This window comes from Ambystoma mexicanum, chromosome 3p, assembly GCF_040938575.1.
Source record: "Ambystoma mexicanum isolate Mex_15411 chromosome 3p, UKY_AmexF1_1, whole genome shotgun sequence".
Lineage (NCBI taxonomy): Eukaryota > Metazoa > Chordata > Amphibia > Caudata > Ambystomatidae > Ambystoma > Ambystoma mexicanum.
This window is the reverse complement of record NC_090925.1, coordinates 520904821-520931758: the sequence shown is the minus strand read 5'-3', so window position 1 is coordinate 520931758 and position 26938 is coordinate 520904821. Positions and strand designations below refer to the sequence as shown.

General features: G+C 45.8%; 1 protein-coding gene across 2 annotated transcripts in view; it reads right to left on the bottom strand.

Moving 5' to 3' along the window:
- Window positions 1–2808: 2808 nt before the first annotated feature.
- Window positions 2809–26938, bottom strand: part of LOC138580565 (E3 SUMO-protein ligase KIAA1586-like) — a 185932-nt gene continuing 161802 nt past the window's right edge. For both annotated transcript variants that reach the window (XM_069651207.1, XM_069651208.1), the window contains exons 3-4: window positions 6090–6206; window positions 2809–5606 (exon numbers count right to left, since the gene is read on the bottom strand). In XM_069651207.1, coding sequence (XP_069507308.1) covers window positions 4430–5605 — 1176 coding nt within the window. In that variant the 5' untranslated portion in view covers window position 5606; window positions 6090–6206 and the 3' untranslated portion in view covers window positions 2809–4429. The remainder of the gene's footprint in view (window positions 5607–6089; window positions 6207–26938) is intronic.

Here is a 26938-nt window from a genome sequence, read left to right as displayed (position 1 = left end):
ATGTGCGCAGCGCTTCTGAAGTCTTGCCTTTGCTAACCTGTGTTTTCCTTCCTTATAGGTCACGGGGTTCTTCAGCACGATTGGAATGTCCGGAGTGGTGCCAGCCGAGAGGCGACCAGCCAGGTAAGCCTTTTGAGCAGTTCGTAATTTGTAAATGTCTCTACTGCTTTCTTTAATGTTGCCTCTATCTTCCTCTTTCAGGTCGTTCTGACTGGGAGGCGTGCAGATTCGAGGAAGCTGTTCTCAGTAGCTGCGAGTGTTTAAAGATGAAGACTGCAGGTAAGATGCTGCTGCTAATGATGTTCCTTTTGTCTCCTTGCAGGTTCTGCTTCTCCAAGGTTCGAGGGAATAGCTGGACACGGTGAGCGTCACGTTGCAAGCTGCAAAGTAACGCGAAGTGTGTTGTCTTGCTCGGTGTGGTTTAAATAGCCCCAACAAAATAGTCCAGGTAAAGTAGTCCCTAGGCTACCACACCCAAAACAATAGACCACATAACTTGGTTCTTATGAACCAAGCTATGTGGATGCCTCCATTTTGGCTGACAATACAATAAAGTAGTTCCCAAGCACATTGTTTTTCAAGGTGTATGAGCCTGGTGCCATAGGTGCCAGGACTGGCCCCATGAGAGCTTTTGAAGAGGATGCCAGGCTCTAGAGGCCCGAGTCCTGACTCCACCTGGCCAATGGGTTTGCCAGAGGGGGTTTTGGGCAAGGGTCGTGACAGCATCCGGGACGGCCCACTTCAAAACTTTGTTACTCTACATCTTCGTTAACAGCCTGTCCAGTCGGAAACAACCTTTCAGGTTCATGGAATATTCTGAAAGACTATAAAGACATCCTGAGCTTGATTTAAAAAGTGAGTACCTCTCGTGCTCCGGGCCCTTACGGTCTGAACAACACCATGCTGAAACATGTGGGCGAACTTCAGCTGTATGGTGTTTGAACAGAACAAGCATGAGCGTACCATCCCTGACTCATGGAGATGTGTCATCATTGTCCCGATATTCAAGAGCGGAAGTAGGGACGACCCTAAGAACAATCACCCTATTGCCCTCTTGGATGTCATGGAGACTGACCGAATGGTCCATTGGTGAGTCCCGCCTGGATCCTTTCCAGACGGGATTTATGAAAGGCTTGGGAACCCGCCCAAACATCGCTGTGATTAACATGCTAAAGAGCAGGGCCTTAGCAGGAAGAGCAAGGACATATATCGCCCTTATAGACCTGGTTCAGGCATTCGATAGTGTGAGTAGGCCTAGGGTGTGGGAGAACCTAAAGAAATTGGGCTGCCCGGCAGATCTCCTGGACCAAAGTAAGACCTTCCACGCAGAAACCAACCTAAGGGTGAGGCTGAATCGTGCTGGACTATTAACAGATGAAGTTCACACATTCAGTGGCCTTAAACAGGGCTGTCCACTAGCACCGGCCCTCTTCAATCTCCACATTTCCAACATAGAAAACAACCTGTCTGAGGCAAAGTTGTTCCCACCTAGGTTTGGCAGTATTCCGATCAGCCACTTTTTATACGCCAACGACCTGGTATTGATGGACCAGATTGCCATCGACCTGCAACATCAATTTAAGAAACTAGCAGAACATGTGGATGAAAACGAGCTGGCTATAAACACTGCGAATACGAAAGTCATGATCTTGGTTAAACGGTAAAAAGCTTTAAATGGTAGCCTCCCTATTTTTGAACTCTGCACGGGTGGAAACAGTGGACTCATTTAAATACCTGGGAGTCATTGTAAACATGAGCAAGACAGAGGCTAACACAGAAGAGGCGATCAGAACCAAGGCTAAAATGCTGGCGAACCAAGCAGCTGTTGAACAAGAAATACTGCAGTTTTTCTATTATCCCGCTGCTGGACTCCTACAAGTTAAAACCTAGAGCAGTTCTGAATTACGGAACGGATGCATTGTTTTTCATCTGCCAGACTTTATGACCGATGGCTGAGGGAATTTTCTAGAAGGGGTCTTGGGTCTGCCTAAATACGCTCCAATACAGATTATAGGGAGGGAGTTGGGGCTGATGTTGCTAAAAGCTATAGTAGATTGGAAATCTCTGGGCCTTTTAGGAAGTGCATACTTACAACCAGTGCTTAATTTGCAAAAAAATAAGTGCCAGTGCCCAACAAATCTTGGCCTCATAATGCCAGGCGCGGCGCCGCCCCGCAGTGCGGATGCGCGCCCCGCGCCAGTTCATTGCTAGACCTACCTAGATCGGCCCACCAGCAGCCCATCACACTGCTGCTGCTCCATTTCACATGTTTGGCACTGCAGCAACTGCTGGCACAGGCTAGTAGTGGGATGGATGGGGAAGGGCACACATGTGTTGAGAAAGTATACTGCTTTAAAGTTGGAAAACACTTACTTGTTATGGTAGGTGTAGTGGTTCCAGCATTCCGGCAACCCCAGAGGCAAAAGAGTGCATTTGAACACACTTCTAAGTTCTAGACCACACTCATTAGACATCTGGACCATATTTGCTGTCCTCGAAGTGATAATGCATTTGAAAATTGTTGCAAACCTGTGGATGTTATCTTATTTGTTCATTTTGTAGAATGACCCCCACTGCCCACACCCTCCCACCGCCTTGTTTCTCAAATGGCTCTGAGTGTAGCTGGGGTCTCTTGTGAGACTCACAGTGAGAGTATCTTTCTGTTTGGCGTACACTAGGAAAAATAATAGACTGTATTTAAAACATTAGGTTTGATTGAATGAAAGTTAACAGATGTTGCAGTAATTACAAATCTGGGACATGATCCTCAAAAACACTTTTTTATTTAACCTCACACTGAATAAATAATAAAAAAACACACTAAGAATAAATAAACACATTTGATATATAGAACAGAACCAAACAAGAAAGTACAAGGTGCCATGTTTGGCTTTCATTTTAAACTTAGAAAAGGAGGTAGAGAAGGCATTGAATCTATATCAATTAAATAGACTGGCAGATTCTATTTAAATGTTGTGATTGAAGTAATTAACATTCTGCCAGCCACAGTATTTAGCCTAACATGGCAAAATATTCTGTATAACATTTCACAAAATGTCATGGTAACTCGAGATTCTATTACAACTTTGCCAAAAGCTGGTTGGGATCACCATGGATAAGCTGCTATAGTAAAGTGCAAATTGCAATAGATGAACAAAACAAACAAATGCAAATAGCAGTTACTAAATAAAGTACAAATAAATAAAATATTAAATAATTACAAGTGCAATGGTGTGCATAGTTGTCTCTATGCGCTCATAAAAGCGCATAAAATGTCTAAATCTGGCCTGGCCATGTCCTCTTTTCGTTCCTTACTTCTAGGGTCATCAGCAGCTCTTCGTCCTTTTGCAATCCATGAATTCACATAGGGGATGGTGTTGAACTTCTTCAATGGTGGGCCAACGAGATTAATAAATAATAAGGATGAAATGGTGTCAGTATGCAGGGATGCTCTTGTTGATGTGCAGACAAGATTCATTTGTGAAAACCCTCGTTCACACTCAGCAATGGAGATGGCAATAGTGTTCACAGCTGTCAAAAGTTCCTTGTAGCGTTTATTAGCTTCTTTTCCACCCATCTCCCCATGTTCCCTGTAAGCCCGAATGGTTTGACAAGTGTCACCAATGTCAAATCTTTCACACACAGACTCTATCTCACGTTCTCCATACGTAGGTGTTAACTCATCTGGCCAGTACTGTTTGTACAAAACTTTGAGTTCGCTTATTAGTTTCTCGTATGCAACTTTGTTGTCAGCAGCAGCAGAACTTCCTGTAGCCAACAAAAGACTGCGAAAAAACTGTCCATGTTCAATTCTTTTGTCGCACGCCTTTCCTTCATGCAAGGTCACTCCTTGGGAACTATTTTCTTCTATGGCCTTCTGGCACTGGGAAGAGTGTTTTCCTTGCCTTGCTACCATTGCCTCAAACACTGATATTTTTCGGCAAATAGCACGATGTGCATCAATGATCGTGTAATCACCCTTTTCTAAGTCAAGAAACAATTCTGATAACTCTTGAAGTGCATCAAACATAATGCCAAGATTACCAACAAACTGCACAGTTGAAAGGCGCCTACATAGTCCAGTGTACATGTTTTGGGTTGTGCCATCACGAGAGCCATCACTAGATGCCAATGTAAAGTGTTTGTAAAGCGCAGGATAAGCATTCCACACAGCCTCTACTGTTCTGTAGCTTGAGGCAACCCAGCGAGTATCTAACACTCTTCCTATTTTACAAAGCTGAATGTCAAGAGCATCTGCACATTCTTTTAGCTGCAAACGATTTTTCACAGATGTGCTGAAAAAAGAATACCGTTTGTCTAGCAGTGCTTTGAAATTATTTGTAGCTCCAATGTCTTTCATGACATCATTGACTGCAAGTTCTAAGCGGTGTGCTGAGCAGTGCCAGTCTACAATATTGGGAGAAATTCTTTATTGTAACCTTTTCACAACCCCACTATTGCGGCCAAACATTACTGATGCTCCATCACAAGCGATTGACACCAGACATTTGGTGAGAAAGTCCTCACTAATTTTAATTGGGTCCTTTTGGAGCGAAGACAGCAAACTGTTCACTATACCTTCAGCAGACACATCACTGAGCTCGATAAGGTCAACAAAAATATGAGCTGGAGACTCCATATCCTGTAGCTGAGTACATAGGTACACAATTAAAACACTTTTTTTTTTATTTAAGGCAGTTGGCTCATCCAGCAAAAGGGTCACCTTAGGAGAAGAGGCAACTATTTTGGCAAATGTCTTTCGTTTCATTTCTGATGAAATGTGTTGCTGTATACTTGAGCAAGCCACATTGGAATGTAAAATACGTCCCATATCTAGCCCATTCAGTTGCTGGCAGTAGGCTGGCCTGTTCCGCTTTGCTTCTTTATAAGCCGTTCGAAATATTCTGGCAGTTGTTGCTATTTTCCTTGCCTGGGCTCTAGAAGTTACTTTAAGCAATGTATCTTTTTTTGCCTGCTCTAATATTTTTGATGCTGTGACGTGTGCCTTTGTTGAGAAATGTTCGGCAATCTTCTTTCGTAAGGATCTTTGTTGCTTGTCTTTGTTGGTACCAAATGAGCTGACAGTACACTCAGTCCATTCTTTAGACAATTTCATCCCATGACTTTTCTCTGCACCCAAGCTATTTACTTGCCGGCAAGTGCTGCATCCAAGAGTGTGTCCTCTAACAATCAACCATGGGTACTTGGTTTGAAAATATTGTTTCTGATCCAGCTTCCAGCCTTTAGGGAGGAGCGGGCCTTTCGTTAAGGGAGCTGAATGTTGCAGAAGTGATAATTGACCAGATTCCGGCGTGCTAGTACTTGGAATTTCCGTGTCACTGTCGTTCGGTAGTTCACGATCTTCATAAGTACCAGTGCCACCCAGTTCCTCTCCAAGTGGAATGCTTGCGGTCTGGATTTCTGTATGTATGTTGACAGTAGTAGTGCTGGTGGTCTCATCTAGTGTTTTTTCTGGTTCTTCACAAACACTATCTGACTTGGAACCAGATTCCTGTTTACTTCGCTTGCTTGTAGGCTCATCTGTGCTGCATTTTTTACCAGGTTTTGAAAAGTATGAAGACATTTTCTTCTGGGCTCCAGACATTCTAGGGAAGGAAATGAGAAGTAGGGATAATCGATATCATGGGATTCCTTCCAAGTTTCACTACACGCAATGATCACGCCAGGGGTCAGGACAGGACAACAGACCTCTTAAGTGCTTCAAATTGAATCAAGGACTGGTGAACAGCGAATGTATAAGAACAAACACATGGAATGCGCTTTCCATTAGAGCCAGGCTAATAAATGCAAATGTGCACACGTTTGACATGTCATGGCTGAAGAGAACATTGCAAAAAGAAATCTAACAACAAATACCATGTGGGTGGTTTGTAAATGGCTGCAAAGTGCCAGTTGCCTCTTTTTATCCCCATAACACCACACTGAACCATACAATTTTGCGGCTTTTGAAATGCCACTCTGTAGTGTAGTACGCATGCCCGTCTCCATTTTGAAAAAAAAAACCACTTTCCTTGAGTCAGTAAAACAATTATACCCCACTTATGCTTGGTAACGTACGTCTTTCTTACCTTGTTTTCAGGGATGAGGATGCAGCGTACCAGACAGCAGCCTGCGATTCTCAGACTCTGACTGCCACCAGTGCCACCACGATGACCGAACCTCTGATGAAGTCGCTCACTGCAAACCTAAAGGGGGGCAAAGGCAGTAAGTCAATTAAATTGCAAACCGCTGGCGTGATACCTGTATGCTCAATAGGAAATTCAACTCCTGGAGGCAGAATTGGGATATTTGGGTTCACACAAAAGGCACGACCATTGCCCCTTGAACTGTATGCACCAAACATGAGGGTGGGAAAAAGAAAGCCTCATAGGACACAGTGGGCCAAATCTGAACATATTGCAAGTGAGACATTTTACTAACACAGCAAACTTTTTATGGCAGGTTGGACTTAACATGACAGGACGTTACATTGCACAATATTTTACTGACCTCTATCACAGCACCCGCAGACATATGTTTGACTTTCCTTCAACAATGCAGAGGGGAAGAAGAGGTAGAGTGCGACCCTTTGCAGTGTGGAAGTCAGGTGAGAATACATTATTTGCCCAGGATTACACACCTATGCTGAACAGCAGGCACCTCCCAGGGTGATGCTAATGCTTCATAAATGTACCTAAAATCACATGTTGCTAAGCACATCAGGTCCCAGTAATACTTCTGAGTTCCTTAATTTATAAAGCACATAATAACCATCAAACCAACTTCACAGCAATCCTACATAATCCAAAAATAACAATTGTGCATATAGCACATAAAGCAAGGAAAGAGCAATCTAACAATCAGCAATAAAATATGAAATTAAGGACGGGGCTTCTGAAACCGCAAATTGAGACGTTTCAATTCGAAATAAATATATGGACTTCACAAACATGTGCTGTGTGGGGCAGAATCATGGACCCTCATTTCGATGCATGTGTAAAAGCAGTAAAACATGTGGAATAGCTCATCGCCGTATGTTTTAATGCGTATGCATAGCCTGATAATCCATGTGGAAAATCCATGTGAATAATGTGACGTACCACAGTCGGGGCAACAATACAGATCATGCATGTGGACGGTCACATGTTGGGAAATGATGCATGTGGAAAGTCTGCTTCACACACCAAACAGCGCCTGCAATTAGCAGCTATTGCAACCAGATGCCAATCGGGGCTTGAGGGCCAAAATATAACACAGCAATTGAAAAAACAAGTTAGTGCAGCTACACATGTGTGTCTACACCTGGAACCATACAGAACACAGTGGATGAAATCATTAAAGGCAGCATTCCGCAAAACATAGCACCATGGATGCAGCAGCAGCCAGCTTGATTGCCTGGAGGAAACCCTGCTTCTAATAGCAGTGCACTGAGCAGGCAGCCACCTGAGCAGCCTGGCCTGCAGGTAGCCAAGAACACCCCCCCAGAAGGTAGCCCTGCGTCCCCCAATTGCACACCCTGCACCTGTTTCTGGAGAGGAGTGGACAAGGAGAGTGTGAAGGATCTACACGCCAACTGTACACAGTCCCAGGTTATCACCCTTAGACCAGAAGGCTCTTGCCATCTACCTACTGGATATGCCCACAGTACAACCATTCTTAGCAGAACTCTAATTTGACTTTGAAGGCAATGGGTAGATCATCAGAACAGCAATATACGTCACATTATGAAACTCAACTGCTTCCCAAAGTACTGTGGTGTTACATGTTCCTGTTTCTGTAATAATCCTTACACAGATTCTCTGATGCGACAGACATTGCATTGTATTCCCCAGGGGCCAGGCTGCTCTTAATGGTGTTAAAGCTACATTCAATGCCATTGGTGGATTCTATGATGTGGCTGGGTCCCGGACTGACTCCTTTACTGCTCACTCAGACCCAGAGAGTAGCTCCTCAACAGGCACATGCAGCAAAGCTTCAACATGCAACAGGTCTTGCTCTCCACTCCACACATGCATGTGCATGCTTCTATTGGCCAACAAATTACATATTGAGCCTGTGCAACAGCTGTCTGGCAGCAACATGGGGGGACTTCAGGAATATCTGCCCGACTGTGTTGAGTATATGTCCAATAGAACTCCTATGCAGAACATCATGCATCACACATAAACTAAGAACTCATTCTACACATCAGGGTGAAAGAAAGCTGAACCCCAACCCAAGTATATATTTGTTCAGACAGCCAGGCCTCACTGCTCTGCTGTGCCTGGATCATGAATATGCATGACCGGGTCCGGGCCTGATTTATATTATATCATGTATCCATCACAGGCGAGCGGCGGGATTGTGTTAGGCTAAGTTGATTTATAAGGCGCCCCACTGTAATGTCCATGGTCTCTGGGTGCTGTATTACTAAAAAGTGCTTGTCATACTTGTTAAACGAATCTGTGCACAGCCTGTCCTAGGCGTTGGTATAGCGCTTTGGGGTGCACCCCCAACTCCCCTCCCCTCACTGCACGTGACCATCACAAGCATGTGATATATGCACGAAGCCAGTATTTGGAAAAATATTACATGGAAACTCAATATTCTCAGGAGTACAGCAATACAATATTCTTTTATTGGAATGTCTGCATGGCCCGGCCACATGTCAAACCATAACTTACTCTGCCCCAACCCCTTTATTTATTTATTTATTTAAATTTATAACGCGCGCAACCAGCCCGGTGGCATCGAGGCGCTGTTACAACTTAATGACTTAGTAACATGAGGCATAAATCACACATTTTACATGATGCATACATCAACACATTCTACAAATCAGGATGAGAGGCATTTTGGCTGTCATTGTAGAGCAATTGCAAACATATAGCTTTAGGCATAGTCAGAATAGCTGTGTTTTAATGGCTTGCGGAAGGCTAGGAGGGATGTTTCTTCTCTGAGGTGTGGAGGGACAGCATTCCATTGCAAGGATGAAATGAATGGAAGCGTTTCACCATAGCCTTTCCACCTCTCCCCCCCCCCACTTTTTGACACGCACATGAAAAAACCCATTGGCTTTGCACGGGGAACTGAATATCCTCACTGGCTTTAATTTTGTTTCTGTTTTGTAGAAGCAGCCCAAAATGTTCCTGTTTGTATAATGTGGGCTATTTAGAAAGTGCGAACCTGGCTGGAAAGCAACGGACCGCTGTACAAGCAGGGGGTGTGGGGGCCGCGCCCAGGAAAGCAGAGAGGCGTGACTCGTGTGAGATATGGAGAGGCCCCATAGACTCGCTGCTGCAATCTGGAACCTGCCTGCCTCCTGCGCGTAGCTGTGATGGATGACCTTACCTTATTATTGCGGCCGCCGCCATAAGCGCCGCAGCGGGAACAATAATAATAGGCAACTTAGCCAGCCAGCCTTAGCCTCCCTTAGGCTGCCTAGGCAGCAGGGCTATGGCTCTCACTCTCTATTGTATCTCAATGTGCCTGACATTATCATCATTATTTTTTATTACTTTAGGGTATTTATTGAGTGGGAAGCAACACAGTAGAGAGGGTGAAGGACATGGGAAGGGAAGCAGATACAAGGGGCGGGGAGCTAACCACCCTAGGTGGTGTGGAGGGTGGGCACTTTGGTACCAAGGGATCTACAATCAACTCTCGTTCTCTCCCTTTCATCTGTACCTTACTGCGATGTGTTCTGCTATTGGGTAATGTGCTAAAATGTTATAGTATGCAATTGTAAAACATTATTCTTAACAGAAGCCCCCCCAACAAACTCAGCAGTTTGAGAAGGATGTGCTGGCCTGCATACGAAAGAGGAAGAAGAGCTCCTGAGTGAACCAAACCAGAGTCTTTGCCATCCAACCCCACAAGACCTGCCATACTCAATATGTGACAGATGTTCTTCAAGATGGCAGTAGGCGTTTGCAACATCTTTCCATAGCGTACATTGAATCAGTGACACTTTGGACATTCTAGTGTAGGGCAAGTGGGTGTCGGATCCTACGTCTGAACTTCAGTTTGTTGACTAGTATCAGGCAGGAGGATGATGTTAGAAGTGTGTTCCCATTTTCTCCATCCACCACACACTTATGCCCCTGCCTTATAGTCGCACTCTACAACCCTTGCATGATGCATCCCGCTTTTTCCTCACCTGCCCCTAAGCTTGCATTCTCCCCCTTATCCTCCTGCCCCCACACTGGACTGCTACCGTTTCATCTGCCCCCACCCTGGTACCCCGCCCTGCCTTTTTCTCAACCTGGCCACACCCTTGACCCCCCACCCCCTGATCCCGGTAGTACTTCAGCCTGCCTAGGCAGCCTAAGGGAGGCTAAGGCTGGCCTATTATTATTGCGGCCGCCGTGGCGCTGCCAGCGGCGGCCGCAATAATAATGTAAGTGAGCGGCTGTGGCGCCGGCGGCAGACATGGTCGGACGAGTCCCTAGGCAGGAGGCAGGGCAGCCCCCCTAGGACTCATCCGACCAAGGCTGCAGGGCAGTGCTGCCCTGCCCGCCGCCCGCGTTAAGCTAATTGCGGCCGGCAGCTGCCACGGCCACCCGGGCCGCACTGCAGGCTAACTGCTGGCACTGCCACACTGCTCCGCTCGCATTGCCTCGCGGCTGCCTGCCAAACCTCGGGTCAAATCCTGACACACGACGAGCGGAGCAGGCGAGCAGCTGCCTGCCTCCTGCACGCGCCAGTCGCTGAGCCACACGGTGACCCCACCGACTGACACCGGCCAGCCGGCAGCCGCAGTGAAAGTTGGGGGGCCGCGGGCTGGCGGGGGGGCTTTTTCCACAGTGAATCACAGTGCTTACTTACTGAATTGAATACAATGTACACAGACACCACTAGGCCAGCCAGGCCTAGGAACTTAAGCTTCGCCTGAAGAAGGCCACACACGGTACCAGTCCCACACGTGCAGGGGCAGGCTTTCCTTCCTCACGAGTCACGCCCTAACAAATCAAGTGTGCCTCGTGAAGTGAAGGTGGCCTGCTCCTCGTCAACAACAGACCCACGTGACCCACCCCCACGCCATCATGTCATTTCAAGAACAGCCAATGGAAACTGTACATTCTGTGTTACCATACAGAATGTATCAAATACTGCATAGTAACAACAGAATGTTGGTTTCCATTGGCTGTTTGTTGCTATACTCCCAGGCCCAGCAGCCGGCCATGGCCTGCAACTGCAAGCAGAGCCTCAGAGCAGACTTTTATGATCTTGGAACAGTGAAACGAAACTGAACAAACAAAGTAATTACACGTGCCCCAGCCATGGAAACGAAACTGAACAAAGTAAGTAATAGAACGTGCCCCAGCCATGTTCCGGTCCCCAAAAAAGAGTTCCGGTGTTGGGAACGGCAACCACCGCCACAAATTAAGCACTGCTTACAACCTTTCATCCCGTAATTGCCTCTATAAAACATGAAATGGAATTGGGGCAAGATATAGCCCTTAGAAAATGGGAACAAAATTGTAGGGAGACCCTTGAGAGACTGTTGGTCGGTGAGGAAGTGTTAAAATCAAACCAGACTAAGGTAAAGTGTACTCTGTGGAAAGCAGACTGGATAGAAACTTTGGAGGAGGCAAAGAAGTTCAAACTGTTCTAAAATTTGAGATATGAAGCAAGGGCCTGTTGTACCAAAATACTTCTCTAAATTCCAAAATGGCTTCTATCGGTCGCCATTCATGAGTCTTCATCTTAATTTATACCCGACCAAGGAAGTTATATCTGCAAGATCCGCACTGAGACCAAGAGACGTACAATGCAGTTTTTGTGGTAAAGCTGGATCGGTGGAAAATATAAGTCACCTTTTGCGATTTTGCGCAGCTTTTGCGGATTTGAGAACTAAGCAGTTTGCCAGCTTTTTAAAACAATACAGCACTTTAACACCAGCGGATTGGTGGACCCTTCCACTGAACGGGGAACGGACATGCTTAGTGCTAGCTAGCAGCAACATCTTTCTTAGAAAACGTCTTTGATAGGTAAAGTGGAATACCACTCAGAATACAGTTGTTGTTTTAAGAAAAGTATACTGTTTGAATGGAACAGGAGGGGGAAGGAAAACCGAACATGGATGATTGTTTTAATGAACTTTCGTTTTAGGACTGAGATGTAAGTGATTTGAATAAAATATTTTGTAAAAAGGTTTATAATAAGCCAATAATGGAAATACATTTTCTTTTTTAAAAAAAAGTCTTTTTAACTTTAAAAGAAAGGAATCATCTGTCCTGACTCTTGATTTCCTTCATTTATTGAAGACTTTAGGCTTTCAGAAATCTAGTGATGGTTCTACACATATATACATATATATGTGTAGAACCATCTACATATATATATATGTATATATATATACTCATATAGGCCACGTGTTAGAACCAGTAGTATGTTTTAACCTCTTCCTAAAAATGATGGCTATAAATCCGTTTCATTTTGTATATTTTCAGATTCCAAAACAGAGCTATTGCATTAAACAGAACATTTCTACAATCAACTCTGTTCCGCCCTCTCTCCATGTAATTCAATAGCATCGGAACAAACTCCAATTTTCCCAGGAAGGCACACACCTTCCCTCCCTGTGTCCCCTTCTCCTTCTGGGATGCATGATTTGCCCTTATTCTGGTCTTTCAGTCTACACAAACTTCAGGCATTTAGAAAGGGTTAAATACTTGCTGTGCAGGTCTTCACCCCATTCCTCTCGACCCCAAACCTTCCACCTTCCACCCAGCACATGGGCAGTGGGGATCACTCCCTTATAAGTCGTTTTCCCGGTTCTTCATTCCAAGTCATGCATGTTTGGTGCTCTGAGTCTGATTGAGTACGTTGGCACTCTGCTTTCCTTCCCAAAGTAGTCTATCAGGCACCACCATTTCCTAACCAAGGTCTGTGAGGTATCATTAATATTAGCAGTCAATTTCTCCATTGTCAAGATGGCCACACCTTGGGCCACCAAGTGGTAAGCTGCGCAGGCTCGTCTCTCTCCCATTCTGCCCCAAGGACTAGCCTCGCTGCTGACAGGAGGTTTGAGGTAAGGTGTCCAGGGTTTATTCAGTGGAAATGTATGCCTGGGGGGGCTGAGGTCTTATGACATGATCCCCGGGTCCCACAGAATTTCGTTTCCCTCTATTTCTGATATGGTCCTATTCATGTCTCTCCAGTATGGCTGTATTAGTGGCCATTCCCACCAGATTTGGAGGAGGTTCCCTCTTTTGCCACATCCACACCCACATTCATCAGACTCCTGAGGGTAGATCTGTGCCATCCTCACTGGTGTCATGTAGGCTCAATTTAGTCTTCCTATGTTGCATGCACATAGCGGCCCTTCGCAGACTCTCCATCACCTCCTCCCACTCTCTCCTGTCATAGGTTTTTCCCAGTTTCTTACACAAGGCCCAACCGGGTGATTGTCTGGTCTGTCCCAGATTCTACCAATGTTCGGGATAAGCCCTCTAAGAGATGAGTAGCCTGCCATTACTTTCTCAAATGGGTGTAAAGGTTGTGTTGCTGCCTGCCTGACTACGGGGTTCATTACCCAATGTATAACTCGGACATATAGGTACCTGTTTCCTTCTTGAAGTGAGAAATCGATTTTGCACTCCAGGAATGATTTTATATTACCCTTGTTAAACTCATCGCTAATTCACCATCCCTTGTTCCTCCTCCAGTTGGGACAGGCCTTCCCCTCCATGGCCAGACCAGAGTGAGCTTCTAGTGATTGGTGCTGAACAGGGACGGGAAGAATGTTAATCCTAATAATGTAGTCCACATACTTGTGTTGATATAGACAGACATCAGTCTACTCGGCTTAGTAGCCAGACCCATCTGAACAGGTCGCCACCACCCACTGCCGCATCCATCTGCCACCCTCCACCATTCGCCAAGAATTCGCAACTGCACTGCATAGAGATATCTGACCTGGTTTGGGAAATCTAGCCCTCCTCATTTTGGTGGGGTCCGATCACTCTTTGATTACTTTTAATATTGATCTTATACTTTCCCTTAAATTTGAGAAAAATAGAGTTTGGATCAAAAACAATGTTTACATTTTATCTACAGAATCATTTTCGGCGATATATGATACTCAAGCATGTTTCGATATTGCCAGTTTACTTTGATATATATTGGCCACTTTCAAGAGCAGTAACACCTCTATTTTAGACATTCTAGCACCCGAGATAGAAAAAAAATAATAATTTCAAGTAAACATAACACCTGCCCATGGTTATCACGTGTGCTTTACACATTAAAACAACAAGGGTTATGTTTCAGGACGTCGTTGGAGGAATTCCTCCTTAGAAGACAATCGTCTAGCATGAAAAGTACATGCTAGAAACATCCACTTTTCTAGTGGCGGGAAAACCCGGCAATGGCCCTGGGCACAGTTGGGGGTAAGTGGCACAGCAGGTAGCCTGTTAAATCTCCCACCAGGGAGGGTAGGGAGCCTTTCTTAAGTGCTCGCCCTTTTTACATAGACGTGCTTAATAGCATGGCAGGGGTTAAGCACTACACGGACAGAGGCAGAGGACACACGCCCTGGCCTGCCCATATCCATGTACCTCCCATGATGCAGCCAATGGCTTCCTACTCAGCTCAGAGGTTATTTTTTAGAAGAATCCCACTTCTCAAATTAGCTTTGTGAAACCAAGCCGGTTTAAACAGCCCCAGAGTCTCAGACAGTGTGTTAATTTCTACAGAGCACAGGCATACCACAATGGGCAGGTGGGGTTTATGGTGGATTAAATGGGCTTCTTCTTTGCTGGATTAATCAAAAGGGCCAGAGCTAGCCTGCAGTAGTAGGCGATTCTGTGGCCAGGAGGGAGGTACCAAAGTCCATGGCCAAAGGGCGGGTTATTATATGAGGAAGGGAGGAATTGACATTTATGTATGGTCTGTTAACAGGTGGCCAGGCTACTTTTTCTGCTTGTGGGATGTTTTACAGCAATCAAATTAGTGACTCTATGTTTTTGTTTTTAAATCTTTACTTTCTGGCTTATTCATTCAGTTGAAACAAAAAACTACAATTCCTAGAATGCAATGATCTTTTATATGAAAGCCCAGGACTGGAGACACATGCTTTGTTGACATGGAGTCACCTTGCTAAACTATGCTCTTTACTGGGAGGCATAACAGGATGAGTAAGTAGTTGTTGTAGTTGTCATTTATATAGCGCCTTGACCATTATTATAGTCTCAATGCGCTGGTGGTGGGAACGCCCTCTGGGACCGAAGTCCAGAGTGTTGGAGGTTGCAGAATAAGATTAGAATGCATGTGTGCATTTGACCAAATAAGGTTTAGCTGGCCAGGCTCCGGTAGAGAGCAACACATAAGGTCAGGCATGTGGATGACTGCTGAGAGGAGTCAGGAGATGGTGTGAGTGCTAGAGATTCACTATGTGTTCAGCGTGCACACATTTTTCATAGGTCTTCACTGCACACTGATGTCCGAGGTGTTGAGGTGTAGTCTGGTGTAAGTAGGCAGAAAATTATGTGACCAGCTTGACCGAATTTGTCATAGTCGTTGCTGTATTCTAATATGTGCAGGTAGCCATGCCTGTGGCCAGTGTCCACCGGAGTGGTGCAGATTCGCTGGTGATTTGTTCGTATGTATGCCCGATCCAGTAGTGGCTTCCTCTGTCGGTTCTTGCGGCTGCGATGAAACGGTTAGCGACCGCAACAGTCTATACTTCAACAAATAATGGTTGTGTTGAGCTATCCCTTGATAGTGCGCCGAAAAATAATGGAATGGCAAGTAGTGATGATTAATCAATTCCTGTTTATTTTTGTGATGTTAGAGCCTTTGTGGATGACACGTGTTTCGGCAGAGCTGCCTTTATCGAATCCAGGCTATATAGATAGCTCATAAGTCACTGCATAATGCATAAAGGTGCTGAAGTTCACAGGGATGAATCCCTCCTGATACAAAGAAGTCCTCCGTATGTACGAGTGACACTCGTACATACGGAGGACTTCTTTGTATCAGGAGGGATTGATCCCTGTGAACTTCAGCACCTTTATGCATTATGCAGTGACTTATGAGCTATCTATATAGCCTGGATTCGATAAAGGCAGCTCTGCCGAAACACGTGTCATCCACAAAGGCTCTAACATCACAAAAATAAACAGGAATTGATTAATCATCACTACTTGCCATTCCATTATTTTTCGGTGCACTATCAAGGGATAGCTCAACACAACCATTATATATTGTCACAAACGGAGTGGAGGGACTCTAAGTCTCCGTAGTAGCTAAACCTTGTGCGACGCAAGATCTTTAACATCACCTCAACTCTCATGGACAAACCCTTTTAATTTAACGGGGCGCGTAGGTACTGCAGCAGGTGTCATCACAAACAGTCCCTCACCAAGAATGCTATACTTCAACAAATTGCAACTAGAGGAGCACGGGCTATACTTACAGGCTCTGCTAGATGGATAGCATGGCAGATATTGTGCGTGTAAAGAACATTCTCAATTGTTCCCTTTACCATAGGCGGCCCGCCCTATAGTTCATCCATGAACGATAACCGCCCATCCCTTAAGACCTATTTGTGCAATTCTGGGATAGTTCTTTATTGCCTTCCCTGAGTAATGCACGAGAATGCACCACTTGGCCCCATGGCATGAGACATGGCCATTGCACAATTCCTCCCATGACAATTCTCCACAGTATATCCCAATCTGTCCGAGTGCAATGGTGGTGTTATTCTATCACAACCACTTTGAGTGTGATTTGCCTGTTTTCCGGTACATGCCTGGTGCAGTGACTAATCAATCCCTATAGTCCACCATTGTCGATTAATGCAGGAAAACACCAGAAAGAAACTTGAGGAAAGGAAACTAGAGGAAGCAAAGATAGTTCAGAAAAAGCTGTCAAAGGTTTCAGTAGAAGGAGCCGTGTTGATGAGTGGAGAGAAAATGGTTATGCAAGATGCATAGCAGACACAGCCAATGGCTGGAGGGAATTTTGCCAGATGGGGAGGATACAATTACTGGTCATGACGCAGAGGGTATGAACCAATGGGAAGAGGGGTTGGATTTCAAACTCCACAAGGAGGAGGGTTTTAACGGGGGACAACCTAGATTTGAAAGGCAGCCTCAAAAACTTTCTATGTGTGGAAAAATGGGGCATGTAGAAGCAGGCTGTCATGATCTCTGCTTCCAAAAGGTCAGGGTTTTCCCAACTCCCTTGGAAGCAGATCCATAACCCAGGTTCCAAGTGCCAACCAGTCCCAATTGGGACCTTTTGGACCCAGTCCTGGCGCCAGTGGCACCAGGCTCATAAATATGCCCAGTCCCAGCGCTGGAAGCGCCGGGCTCATAATGCTTGGGTGGACTTACCTTCAGCAGACCATGCTGCTTACTTGCCTGCCAGTTGAGCCTCTGATCCTCTTCTGTTTGGAACTACTTTTCCTGTTGGGTGGGGCTGGAGCCACTCCCTAGATTCAGAACACTGGAACTCTTCTGGAAGGCAGGAACTCTTTTCTTACCAGGAACTCTTTTCTTACTTAGGCGTGGCTGTGGAAGGAGACACCTAAGCACTACAGGAGGCTATTTAAACCACACCCGGTGGATGAATCTTGCTTTGCGTTATTCTGCAACCTCTGCAGCAGAACGCTCATCGTGTCTTCTGCATCCGGTCCTGGGCCTAAGGAAAAAGGCTTACCATCCTGAATCCAGTCTTCAGCAACACCTATAAAGACAAGAAAGAACAGGTTAGCATTCCGGCATCTGAAAAGGCAAAGGCATACCATCCTGAATCCAGTCTTCAGCAACACCTATAAAGACAAGAAAGAACAGGTTAGCATTCCGGCATCTGAAAGGCAAAATCTTACCTACTCTTCGTGCGCTCCGGAGGTCTTCACACTGCATTCCGGCATCTGAAAGACAAAAGCTTACCAACTCTTCGCACGCTCCGGAGGCCTTCGGCGCTGCATCCCGCATCTGAAAGACAAAACAAGGTGCGTTTAAAGACATTGGGGAACTTTAATACTCACGTGCCATTACTCCTTTCCACATCTAATCCAGTGGGTATTCCGGCACCCTGCAGCCGCTCCGAACTCGTACCTGCAAAATAAAAAGACAGTTAGAGCGCATCGTGAAGCAGGCAACAAGCGCTTACTTACGTGCTTCCAGGCGCTTCTATTCATCACACGGGCTCCATCTTCAACTCACTTCAGCCTGTCATCCGCCATCGCCGGAACCCTGCAAAACAAGAGACATCATTACTAAAGACTTTAAAGACATTTGAATGACTCGAAACTTACCGTTCGTGCAGTAAACGACGGACAGCAGTCCTCTGAAGTCAAGAGGCCTGCGCTACCTATCCAGTGAAGAAACTGGTTACAGCACCCTGCCCCGAGGCAGATGGAGAGCTCGGCATTCACTTACCTAAGGTGAGAGCGTTAACCTTTGGGGGTCTACAGGAGAGGAGAAGAGGAAAGAGATAGGGACACCCCAATAACCCCAGTTCATTAACCCCATATTTTCTATCTGCAGACATCTTACTCTACACGTCAGGCATACAGTGCACAGAGGTCCAGCCCAAAGAGCCAACCGGGTGCTACACATCACCTTTGAAGATACGGTAGTCGCCCAGTCAAGACCGGCGCCTCTGCGAGAATCAGGTGAGCGTTACAGAACGCAAAGCCTACCGCAAAACTCTCGCCCAGGCGCTATGGAAACCTCGGATACTGACCCCCTAGCCCGGTTACTTGGGGAATTAAGGGCAGAAGTGCATGCAGCTCGTCAGGAAACGAATGCTCTAAGAAGGGAACTAATTATTTCCAAGGAGTGAACAGACAATCTTGCTAGACAAGTGCTACAGTCACAAGCCGGACAGACCCCGTTAACCGCATCAGGGGCAAATCTTCCTTCAACATCCTCTATGAATCCAGTGCAGATCAACCTACCTGGGAATGTACCTCTGGCTCCGCCCGAACGATTTTCTGGTGACCCAAAGAGGTTTGCAGTATTTATCAATCAGTGCCGGTTGCACTTCTTATGCCGGCCAGCAGCCTTTCCAACTGATCAAGCAAAAGTAGCTTTTGTACTTTCGTACCTTAGTGGCAATGCGGCAGACTGGTCGATCCCTCTAGTTAATCAAGATGATCCGGTTCTCCATGATTTTCAAGCCTTTCAGCTTAGTATGGAAAAACTGTTTGCAAGACATTCACAGGGGCAGGCCTTGGACAATGAGCTTCTTTCATTGCAACAGGGTAATCAAGACCTTTTGGCTTATATTGCATCTTTCAATAGATTAATAGTGGAAACTCAATGGCCTGAGGACAAAAGGATTACGCTGTTTTATAGAGGTCTACGTGGAGAGCTCAAAGACGTTTTAGCCCAAGTAGTGAATCCCCCACAAGACTGTTCGGATTATATAGACTTGGTCGTTCAAATAGATCACAGGCTGCAGAACAGGAAGGCCGATCGTTCCAAGTTTGATGCTCGAGTATTTTCCAAACCGCCAACTCCTTCCAAAGGAGTAGACTCCGGGGAACCCATGCAAATAGGGGGTCTGAAAGGTCCTCTAACACAAAGGGAGCGGGAAAGGAGGAAACAGTTGCAATTATGCCTATATTGCGGAAACTCAGGGCACTTTCTTCGAGACTGTCCGGTGAAACCTGCCAAGAAGGCAGTAGGAGCTGCAGTTACCAAAGTTACAAACTCTGAGCAGGGAAACGACCTCGCCCGACAAGAATAGAGGTCCTCTTGCCGAGCGTGAAAACCAGTTCCGTGACCTCGCATTTCGTGATACCTATGGTTCTCATTAGCCCTGATAATCCGGATCGATTACATGCAATTGAAGCTTACGTCGACAGCGGTGCCATCGGCAATTATGTGGATCATGAAATGGTTTTGAGGATGAATCTAACTCTTTGTCCCAAGGCTGTAAAGGACGTCATTACTACGGTGGATGGTACGGAGATAGCCTCTGGGCCAGTAACGCATACCACTCAAGAGGTGACGCTAGTAAGTCAAGATGGACACCATGAGAAGATCGTGTTCGATGTGATCAAGGCCCCTCAGTTTCAGATTATTCTAGGAATACCTTGGTTAGAGAAACACAATCCTCTGATCGATTGGCGAGCAAGAACGGTCCAGTTTCCAGAATGTGTCTCTACTTGTCACCCTCCACCTGGTGTTGCACTGGCCGCAATTTCTTCAGAGACTCCCCAGTTCCCTCCTGAATACCTAGAATACCAAGATGTTTTCCGGAAGGATCAGGCTAACTCTCTACCTCCTCATAGGTCTTATGACTGCCAGATAGACCTGATACCTGGATCTACTCCTCCTTGTAGTAGAATTTATGCCCTCACCGAGCCTGAGAACCTTCACCTTCGACAATACCTGGATCAATACCTGGCAAATGGGTTTATTCGTCCTTCCAAGTCCCCTGCTTCTTCAGCTTTGTTCTTCGTTCCAAAAAAGGAAGGAGACCTTAGAACTTGTATCGATTATCGCTCCCTGAACCAGATCACCGTTAAGAATAGATATCCGTTACCTTTGATCCCTGAACTCCTGGACCAAGTCAGAAAAGCATGCATATATACAAAGCTGGATCTTAGAGGAGCTTACCACTTGGTACGAGTAAAAGAGGGCGATGAATGGAAGACGGCCTTCCGCACCAAGTATGGGCTATTTGAATATCAGGTCATGCCCTTCGGACTTTGCAATGCCCCGGCCGCCTTTCAATATTTTATGAACGATGTCCTCAGAGAGCTCATAGATGTATGTGTTGTTGTTTACATCGACGACATCCTCGTTTATTCTTCATCGGAATCTGAACATCGGAAACACGTGAAAATGGTCCTCGAAAGATTGCGTCAACACAAACTTTTCGCTAAATTGGAAAAATGTGTTTTCAACGTGACTGAAGTTGAATTCTTGGGATTCATATTATCACCTGGCGGAGTGCGTATGGATTCAAAGAAGGTCGATGCAGTTCTCAAATGGCCATCACCATCCTCCGTAAAAGGTGTGCAAAGCATGTTAGGCTTCGCTAACTTTTACCGCAGGTTTATCCCCGAATTCTCTCGAATAGTCCAGCCCATCACTGCCTTGTTAAAGAAAAACAAACGTTTTGAATGGTCTACCGAGGCGGAACAAGCTTTCCAGGATTTGAAGACTAAATTTATCTCTGCACCAATCTTAAAACACCCTCGCCCCGAACTCCCCTACATCGTGGAAACTGATGCTTCAAGCCTTGCCATGGGGGCAGTTCTATCACAAAAGGACCCGGTAACCAATCAGTTGCATCCCGTGGCATTTTGGTCCCGCAAATTCTCGCCTCCTGAAATCAATTACACGATTACTGACAAGGAACTTCTGGCTATCAAGTCTGCCTTTAAGGCTTGGCGGCATTATCTGCTGGGGGCCCGACACACCGTTACTGTGATTACGGATCACCGAAACCTGCAATATTTGAAGACCGCAAAAGCCCAATCCTCTAGACAACTCCGTTGGGCATTATTCTTTGCCGAGTTTGACTTCATAATTACCTATCGACCTGGTACAAAGAACGGTAAAGCCGATGCCCTTTCTCGGATGGGAGTGGAAGAACACTTGGTCAACCCTAAACCTGTACCAATAATTCCCGAACAAAGAATTCTGGGTGTAATCGCCACAGAATCCATAGAGGAAGTTAAGGATAAAGCCAGGCAACTTGTAACTCCAGCAGACATACAGAATTGGCATCTGCAGGGAAAGGACTTTGCAGTAAAGGACAACTTATTGTATTTCCAAGAACGATTATACCTACCCAGCACAGATTTACAGAAAAAAGTAATCTCTTGTTATCACGACTCTTTAATGGAAGGTCATCCCGGTATAGCCAAGACCTCAGAAAAGATCAAGCGCTACTTCTGGTGGTCGTCTTGGAAAAAAGATATCAGAGACTTTATAATGTCCTGTGGAGTATGCGCCCAAAACAAGAGTCAAAAGGAAAGACCAGCAGGCCTCTTACGCCCTATTGACATCCCACCTCGCCCTTGGCATACGCTTTCTATGGACTTCATCACCGATCTACCTCCATGCTCCGGATACAATACGATTCTAGTAATCGTGGACTTATTATCCAAGATGGCGCATTTCATTCCGCTCAAAGGCTTGCCAACAGCAGCAACTCTGGCCCGAGAATTTCTCGAAAACATCGTCCGACTGCACGGTTTTCCTTCGGTTCTAATTTCGGATCGAGGTAGTCAATTTATTTCTCATTTTTTGCGAAGTTGCTGTCGGTCGGCTCAAATTGATGTGAGACTATCGACCAGTCACCACCCTCAGACCGACGGACAAACCGAGAGGACCAATCAAACTCTGGAACAGTATTTACGCTGCATGCTGCAACAAACTGAAAAAACTTGGAAAGATATCCTTTGGATAGCCGAGTATGCCTACAATAACTCTGTCCATTCGGGAACTGGGAAAACCCCGTTTTTTCTTTTGTACGGCAGTCACCCTCGAACCTCGGAGTTGGATCCCCTCCAAGATCTTGAAACACCAGCAGTAGACTACCTGCATTCTACAATCACCCAAGCCTTTAAGGAAGCTGTTTTTCACCTTCAAAGGGCTAAAGAACAATACAAGAAAGGAGCAGATCAACATCGGAAGGAAGCCCCTCACTATCAAGTAGGGGATCAAGTCTGGTTATCCACCAAATATCTTTCTCTAAAAGGGCCACGCACATTCAACCCAAGATACCTTGTTCCCTATTCCATCACTACCATAGTAAACCCAGTAGCGGTCAAGTTGGACTTGCCCCCGCACATGAAGATACATCCGGTCTTCCACGTCTCTCTATTAAAACCCGTGCAACCTCAAACCCGACTACCCAAATCTCCAAAACCTATCCTAGTGGATGGAGAACTCGAGTTTGAAGTCAAAAGCATTCTGGACTCCAAGATCTCCAAATCTAAACTATTCTACCTAATTGACTGGAAAGGCTACAGCCCCCAAGAGAGATCCTGGGAACCTGCTGAATATGTCCACGCTCCTCGCCTAATCAAAAGATTTCACCGAACATTTCCTGACAAGCCAAAACCCCCGGAGAAGCCCGGTTTGGGAGGGGCCTTGAGGGGGGGTACTGTCATGATCTCTGCTTCCAAAAGGTCAGGGTTTTCCCAACTCCCTTGGAAGCAGATCCATAACCCAGGTTCCAAGTGCCAACCAGTCCCAATTGGGACCTTTTGGACCCAGTCCTGGCGCCAGTGGCACCAGGCTCATAAATATGCCCAGTCCCAGCGCTGGAAGCGCCGGGCTCATAATGCTTGGGTGGACTTACCTTCAGCAGACCATGCTGCTTACTTGCCTGCCAGTTGAGCCTCTGATCCTCTTCTGTTTGGAACTACTTTTCCTGTTGGGTGGGGCTGGAGCCACTCCCTAGATTCAGAACACTGGAACTCTTCTGGAAGGCAGGAACTCTTTTCTTACCAGGAACTCTTTTCTTACTTAGGCGTGGCTGTGGAAGGAGACACCTAAGCACTACAGGAGGCTATTTAAACCACACCCGGTGGATGAATCTTGCTTTGCGTTATTCTGCAACCTCTGCAGCAGAACGCTCATCGTGTCTTCTGCATCCGGTCCTGGGCCTAAGGAAAAAGGCTTACCATCCTGAATCCAGTCTTCAGCAACACCTATAAAGACAAGAAAGAACAGGTTAGCATTCCGGCATCTGAAAAGGCAAAGGCTTACCATCCTGAATCCAGTCTTCAGCAACACCTATAAAGACAAGAAAGAACAGGTTAGCATTCCGGCATCTGAAAGGCAAAATCTTACCTACTCTTCGCACGCTCCGGAGGCCTTCGGCGCTGCATCCCGCATCTGAAAGACAAAACAAGGTGCGTTTAAAGACATTGGGGAACTTTAATACTCACGTGCCATTACTCCTTTCCACATCTAATCCAGTGGGTATCCCGGCACCCTGCAGCCGCTCCGAACTCGTACCTGCAAAATAAAAAGACAGTTAGAGCGCATCGTGAAGCAGGCAACAAGCGCTTACTTACGTGCTTCCAGGCGCTTCTATTCATCACACGGGCTCCATCTTCAACTCACTTCAGCCTGTCATCCGCCATCGCCGGAACCCTGCAAAACAAGAGACATCATTACTAAAGACTTTAAAGACATTTGAATGACTCGAAACTTACCGTTCGTGCAGTAAACGACGGACAGCAGTCCTATGAAGTCAAGAGGCCTGCGCTACCTATCCAGTGAAGAAACTGGTTACAGCACCCTGCCCCGAGGCAGATGGAGAGCTCGGCAATTACTTACCTAAGGTGAGAGCGTTAACCTTTGGGGGTCTACAGGAGAGGAGAAGAGGAAAGAGATAGGGACACCCCAATAACCCCAGTTCATTAACCCCATATTTTCTATCTGCAGACATCTTACTCTACACGTCAGGCATACAGTGCACAGAGGTCCAGCCCAAAGAGCCAACCGGGTGCTACACATCACCTTTGAAGATACGGTAGTCGCCCAGTCAAGACCGGCGCCTCTGCGAGAATCAGGTGAGCGTTACACAGGCAATGGATGTAATAAAACTGGCAGGATCCAAGAGGGGGTGATAGCATATCCTCCACCATACAGTGCAGAGCCACCTGAATATTATGCCCAAGATCACCCACAGTGTCAGACATTTGCGCTGCAAAAAAAACCTGTACAGCAGGCACCAATGCAAGAACAACAAACACCAGTGCAAACACAGCAAGCCCCCATGCAGCCACAAGAACCTGTACAACAGAATACCATGGCGAAATGGAACGCAAGTGTGGTAGCGCATACACCTACAACCAGAATAGGGAATGTGACTGTGGTAGAAGGAAATGCTTTCACTGGGAGAGGGATGAACGTATACACACAAAAGGACAGCCCGCAGACGGACTTGATGTGTACAATCCTATCAGTTGGACCAGACCCACAAGAAGAACCACAGGTCAGGGTGACCATAGGTGTGAAGATAGTTTCCTTCCTTATAGCTACAGGTATGGCTAGGTCCTTTGTTAGGGAGGGGAAGTACCCAATGTCAGGCATTGCCATAAACACATCGGGTTTTTCTGGGACTACAAGTTTGGTTCCTTTTATTGACGACTTATCTATCGCTATAGCAGAACACAAACTCTCTATTCTACTATTGTATTCTCGCAAGAAACCAGTCAATATATTGAGGAGGGACTTAATGAGTAAGCTTAACATGACCATATCCTTCACTGACCAGGGGATAGTATGTTCCACTCCAGGGATTCATTATGTAAATAAACAAGAATTCATATCAGCATTTTTCGGCCAGAAAGCACAGCTGGGCATACCACTAGATCCATGAGTGTTCCTTTATGGGGTGCACATCCTGTTAGCCTGGCTTACTGGGGTAAGTGGTAAAACATTGCGACTACCTGCAGACTTTATGTTCAGACCAGAAGTACCTATGGACGACGAGGACAGACAGGTGATTCCGATGGAATTAGAAACAATCATAGTGAGAGAAGAGATAGTGATTATTCACGGGACTGATGATAAAGGAAATGCATGGGGAGTAGTGATAGCACTTGACTAAGGACACCGACTGACTGACTCGACAGACGAGGAACTGTTTAAAGATGATGATTCAGGTGATGAGGTTGTGTTTTTCATAAGCATCACATATTGGGTGAAAACTGAGGACAGAGAAGTGCCAAAGAGAATAGCATTCATAAAAAGACACCATCACATTTTTGAGAACATTTGGCACATGTACCGAGCATACTGTGGACCAGCAGTCCATATGACGATGGACTATTGAAGGGAGTAGGTGTAGTTTAAATCAAACTGAAGCCAAGAGGAATCATGCTACAAGTGAGACAGTACCCCATGTCCAAAGAAGCAGATGAGGGCATTTCTGATACAATTTCTGCTTTAGTGCAACAGGAAATGGAACATTAGTGCCATCAGAATCCCCATGTAACACAGCAGTGTACCCACAGAAGAAATCGACGGGGGGGTTGTGGAGATTTATTCAGGACTTGCCTCCTAAACAATATTGTTGAAGCAGAATTTCTATTAGTCCTGAAACAGGCCACAATATTGTGCAATATCTCATCCACAACCAAATGTTTTAGTGATCGATTTGAAAAATGCTTTCTTTTCAATTTCCCTTCATGAGGAGTCACAAGACTTGGCCTCGTTTTCGTACAGAAATGGCGTGGCTGGTTCCCAGCTAAATTATTTGAGCTTAGTACACCCGATTGGGCATTATCCCCTAGTTCGAAAGTGGTGTTATATTGTCATTCCCCAGCTCCTTCCTATCTATTTACTGTCGGTGGTCCATTGGGAAGGTATATTCTTTCTGTTCCATTCCCTGACTCTCTAGTTTCTAGGGCAATAGTGAGGCTGGTCTCCAGCTAAGTCATTGAACTTAGTACACCCGGGTGGGCAAGCAATATCCTTAATTAGGTAGTGGTGTGTTCTGTGCATATTGCCCCTTTTAATTCATCAAATTTTTCTGTAATCTCACCTGTCCATGCTATGTCACTGTCATCTTTCTGAGCTTCCTTGAGTACATTTAGGAGAGGTATGACGTATGTACTCAAACACCTGCCCTGCAATAATTGCAAAGGCCCAGAAATGGTTGCATCTCCCTCACAGTCTTTGGTTGAGATGTTTTCATGATTGCTTCTGCTCTCTCAGGAGTCACTTTTCTTCTTGAGATATCAACTGCCCTATGTACAAGACCTCGCCCTGGCAATATTGTAATTTCTCCTTGTCTACGTTGTACCCCTTCTCTGCCAAGATTTTTATCAACTATTTTGAGTCTTTTCTGCACTGCTCTTCTGTCTCGCTGCACACCAGAATGTCATCTACGTACTGGATCACTCTACTGTCAGGGTGTACGTTCCCGAGATCCTTTTGGAGGACTCAATTGAATATAGAATATAGATGTCGCTACTGGATCTGAGTGGCCTTGTAATGTGATGTACGTTTATTTT